General features: G+C 28.2%; 1 protein-coding gene across 1 annotated transcript in view; it reads right to left on the bottom strand.

The window, feature by feature from the left end:
- Phum_PHUM547720 (uncharacterized protein) overlaps positions 1-2900 on the bottom strand; it is a gene marked incomplete at both ends in the record, with an annotated part of 10764 nt that extends 7864 nt beyond the window's left edge. The window contains 2 exons of the mRNA XM_002431744.1: positions 610-851; positions 2782-2900. Of these exons, the coding sequence (XP_002431789.1) occupies positions 610-851; positions 2782-2900 (361 nt within the window). The remainder of the gene's footprint in view (positions 1-609; positions 852-2781) is intronic.
- Between the last annotated feature and the right edge of the window lie 2689 nt (positions 2901-5589).

Genomic DNA, 5589 nt, shown 5'->3' with positions numbered 1-5589 from the left:
ATAATAATAATAATAATAATAATAATAATAATAATAATAATAATAATAATAACTGTTTATTTTACGTTTGTTAAAGAGTAGCAAAATTGATCATTACCGGTAGCAAAAAATTTAATATTTTTTTTTCTCTCGTATTGAAAATACGTCACGGCTTTGGAAAAACCTATAAACAACGATTCCGAACAACCAACCGGTTTTTTTATTATTTTTCTTTTTATTATTATTATTATTACTAATTAATTACTGTAATTTTTTTTTGTTAATTAAATAAAAAATTTAAATTTCTCTTAAATGAATCGATGTAAAAAAGAAAAAAAACTTACGGAGTATTAAAAAATGATGATGATGATGATGATGGCCTTGATGTTGATATCGAGTTGTAACTTGTTGTTGTTGTTGTTGATTGTGAAGAAACATTTTCGGCGGCGGTTGTCGTTGTTTCACTACCGGCTGGACTAGAATTAACTGGAACTATTAACAATGATTGTGTGACTTGGTAAGAATCGGAAGAACCAACGAGAGGAGGAAGTTTTATATCGGGAAAATAAGGTTTAAGGTGCGATACCGAGGATGTTACGAATGACGGAGGTCTGTTCGTCCACGGTTTACCCATTGGGGGTAATAATTTTTGTGACGTTGTCGACATGGCGGTGATGGTCGACGATGACGCCGACGCCGCCACCGCCGAATCCGTCGTCGTCGTCGTTCTCACGGTCGTAGAAATGATGGGTTCCTTAAACCAATGATTCGTCGACGGTTTTTTTGTCGGATGCGTCACAAATCCGGCTGGTTTCGAAGGTTTATATTTATTTGTATATTGCGGTCTTCCGCCTAACATAAGATTTGGTGGTCTGAAACAAACAAACAAACAAACAAACGAATAATTTTACTGTCGCAGCGACAATCGAAAACAACAATCCTCGCTCGATACTCATTCGACATAAATAATTAAAAAAAAAATAACGACGCCATCTTTTTTTTTTTTATTTAAACGCCGGTGAAACAAACAAACGATCGTTTGTTCATTTCATACAAACACTAAACGTTTAATCAAAGACGAAACAATGTCATAGGAAAGTGAAAGTGTTTTACTTTTGCCGTGAAATTACAACACACACGCACGCACACAAGTTTTTGTTGTTTGTTTATTTGTTTGTTTGTTTGTTTGTTTTTTTTTTTAATACTTTATTAACAACTACCCATACTACCGCCACGTACCTTTCAATAATAATAATAATAATAATACTAACGTTTTATTATTGACAAATCAAATTCAATTTAAAAAAAAAGGAAAATTTTATTTATTTATCAGTATTATTATTATTATTATTATTTTGAACTCGTGAAAACGTCAGAGCGATAAAAATTTCACCTGGAAAATCCACGTGGATTTTAAAACATAAAAAAAAAAAAAATAAATAAAAATATTAAAAAAAAATTGAGAGAATGCGGTTTGGTTGTTGGTTGTTATTTGACATGTGAAATAAATAAACGTTTTTCGTGGAATCAAAACCATTTTCTAAAACCCCGTCAATTTTTTTCCTTTTTTTCCTTTTTTTATCGTGAATCTCTCTTCGACATCGAGAGGGAAGGTGAAACTTTTTTTTTTTTTTCTCCAAAAAATAAACAAAAAAAAAAAAGGAAAATTTTTCAAACTATTTTCCTTTTTCAAAAAATAAAAAAAATAAAACAAGATTTTCCTTTTTTATTTGTTTGTTCGTTTGTTTGTTTATTTATTTATTTTTTCCCGTTGACTTCGATTGGGAAACTCTCTCCTCTCTCTCTCTCTCTCTTTTCAATATTTGAAAGTTAATCCGATTTTTCTTATTCTATTAAAATACAAAATCTTTTTTTTTTTCTCCAAAATATTCTTTCTCCAGTAAAAACTTTTCCAAAAAAAAAATAATAAAAAACCTGATACGGATAATTAAATTATTGGCAAATTTAAAAAAAAAAATTTTCTTTTTGGATGTTGTTTGTTTAAAAAATTTGTTTGTTGTTGTTGTTACTGTAAATTTAAAATTCGATTTGAGTTTACTTTCAAAAAAAAAAAAACCTTATACCTCGTAAGTTAAACATGTGTAAAATTAATTTTCTTACGTGACGATTATTAATTAATATAATTAATTGAAATTTTTTTTTGTTTGCTTCCTGGCGTTCCTGTTGTTTTTTTTGCACGAAACAAACTTAAAAGTGTAATGTAAAAAAAAAAAAATAATTTTTTTTTTTTTTTTTCGTTTGTTATATCGCAAACAAACGCAACAAACAAACGGTTTATATAAAATTAAATTGAAAAACGATTCTTTTTTTTTTTAAAAAAAAAACTTTTTTTTCCATTGTAAAATTACGAAACAATAAAAACAACAACAATCAATAAAAGTTTTTTTTTTTTTTTTTTTCCTAATGAAATTACAATGAAAAGTTTTCACCATTTTTTTTTTTTTTAAAAAAATTTTTTTAAAAGTTTTTTTAAACTTATATGTTGTTATCTTTAAAAACAAACGAACAAACAAACGGGAGAAAGAAAAAAAAAAACAAACATCACCACCACCACCACCAAATGTTTATCGCGTGTTTCCCAGCCGTTTTAATTGTTTTTGTAACATAAAACATATTTACCTTGGACTAGAATAAATATTATTCGAAGTATGTTTTTGTGTTGACTCATGATTGTTATTGTGATTATGATGATGATGATGATGATGCTGCTGCTGCTGCTGTTGATTGTGATGTTGTTGATGATGATGATGATTATTGTGATTGTGCATAGAAGTTGATGACGTCGATGGAATAATTGCATTATGGGTTATGTTGTGAGAGCAACAACTCCCAAACATAAAATTATCAACGCACATTCCAACATGTTTTCCATCTGTTTTTATGCATTCGTAAACGAACATGCAAGTTCCTTCTATTCCATTTACTGAACATGGTTTTGGTTTTATGTGAGCTGGAAATGAAAAAAAATAAAATAAAAAATAAAATAAACATTTTAATATTTTCTTTTTCCTCCCCCAGCCCCCCTTTTCCCTCTTACCCTCCCCGCTCCCGCCCCCTTCCTCACCTCCCTTTTCTTTTTTGTTTTTGTTTAAATTATTTTACACTCAGTTTCTTTTTTTTGTTGTTTTAATAAACAAAACAAACGTTTGTTAATTTTAATATTACAAAAAAACAAAAAAAAAAAAAAACAAAAGAAAACAACATATTTTATGTTGTGTTGTAACATAAACAAACAATTATTTTTAATAATAAAAAAAAAATTAAAATATTAAAAACGTCCTTTCATTATTATCATTATTATTAATAAATAAATAAAAACAAAAAAAAAAAAAAAGAAACTTTTGCCAGCAGAAGACACGGATTGATAATTTAATTAAATCCAATTTCAAAATGAAAATGTCACGGGAAATATAAAAAAAAATAAAAAAAAAAACTCTATAAAAATTCTCTTACTTTTTGATTTTTCAGACTTCGTTTTCCCACCTCACACCCCCACCCCCGTACACGCCCCATTTCACCCTATCGAACCACCTATTTCCGTCACACACACACCCACCCCCACGTACTCCCCCATTAAAAAAAAAAAAAAATTAAAAAAAATTTTCTCGCTCTTTGACGATTTACTTTTTCGTCATAGAATAACAAACAAAAAACACATTCGTTCGATTTCCTTTTTTTATTCGATGATAATAATAATGATAATAATAATGATAATAATAATAATAATAATAATAATAATAATAATAATAATAATGACGCCGGAAATTTTTTTTAATTAATTAAAAATAAAAACGTTCGAATACGCACACACACGCGGGCACGCGAGCGCCAATCAAAATTAATTTTTTTTTTTTACCCCCCTCACCCTGGACAAAATTAATTTTTTTAATTACGTAAAATATCTCATAGAGGTCAACACGATCGCAAATTAAAAAAAAAACGACACGTTAAATAAATAAACTCTATTTAAAAAAAAAAAAAAGGAAACAAAATGAACTTCGTTAGATATATATTTTTCCAGGGCGTCAAATCCGATGATTCGATATCGTGATTTATTATCATTTTATTATTTTTTTTCCAGAGAGTACAACAACAACAACAACAACAAACACACTCTTTCCACCATTTTTATTTTTTTTTCTCCAGGTGTCGAATCGAAATTAATTAAAAAAAAAAAAAAATAATTAATTCAATGGATTCAATTAATTTTTTAAGGTTCGATGAAATTTATAGTAAACGATTTCTCTCTCTCTCTCGTTCTTTTCGCTCTATAAATTTAACCCTCCACTTCACCCCGCCCTCCCACCTCCCCGTATTTATAAACTTTTACTTTTTTTTTTGTTGCCGTCGACGTCGTTTGCATAATTTAAATGAAAACAAAAAAAAAAAAAACAAAAAAAAACAAAAACAAACAAAACGAAAATAAAGTTTCGCTTGTCGCTTCTTTGTGACACAATGTTTACTCTCTCTATCTACCTCTCTCTTCCCTCTATCTCTCTCTCTCTCTTTCCATATATATATATATGCGCATATAATAATAATAACAACGCTATAAAACATTTATTATTAATTTTTTCTCGAACATTTTTTTTTTTTTGTGTTACGATAACTTCCGGCGGCAAAACAACAATTTATGTTGTATGTACATAAAAAAAAAAAAAAAAATTGATTTTGTTATTAATAAATAAATAAATAAATAAATTTAAAATTCAAATTCATTCATTCTTATTTTTAATTAGTATATATTTATTTACTTTATGTAAATTACGTTATGTTTTTTTTTTTTTTTTAGCTTCCCTTTAGAAATATTATCGTAAAAAATTAAAATAATGTAAGAACAAGTGAGTGAGAGAGAGAGAGAGAGAGAGAGAAAGAGAGAGAGAGAGAGAGTGTGAGAGAGAGAGTTTTTAACAAAATTAAACGAAAGAATATAATTAAAAATATAAAAAAAAAAAAAAAAAAACAACCGGAATTGCGATTGTTTTTAATTATTCATTTAATTACTTTATTCATCTTATTAGCGGCCATTTTTTCTTTTCCTTTTTCTTTTTAATGTTATGGAGAATAAAATTAACAAAAAAAAAAAACGTAGAATTTTTTATTTTATGCGGGAGAAAAGAACAAATGATTAAAATTAATATTAATAATAATGATAATAACAAGTCATGGGAAGAGATAAAAATAACACGTGGACAATACGTGTAAAAAGTAAACGTTTATGACTGACGTGAATAAGAAAAGAACGCATGAGTGACGCGTGGGAAATCGCAAAATAAAAAACCGGAAGCGTTAAGATAAAGTCCTACTGACTCACTATTACGATTCTCTAAAAATCAGGTTGGGTGTAAAATTGTGCAATCGCTTTTCCGTATCCGGTTACGACGGTAAAATCGTGACTGACGAAACTGTGTCAGATATTAAAAGTATCAACCCTAGCGGTGGAAAACGATACGGACAAACACATCGTACGATTCTTCGAATTCGAAGAGTTAAACCGGAAGTGATCGTCGTGGAAGTAGCAATTTGCAAAAGGAAAATTCAAAGAAGAAACCACGTGCAAAAAAAAAGTCGTTTTGTGTAAAATGTTTC

The sequence above is a fragment of the Pediculus humanus genome, genomic scaffold (assembly GCF_000006295.1).
Source record: "Pediculus humanus corporis 1103172108293 genomic scaffold, whole genome shotgun sequence".
Classification (NCBI taxonomy): Eukaryota; Metazoa; Arthropoda; class Insecta; order Psocodea; family Pediculidae; genus Pediculus; species Pediculus humanus.
The sequence above is the reverse complement of the archived record's forward strand: the minus strand, read 5'-3'. Positions and strand labels throughout refer to the sequence as shown.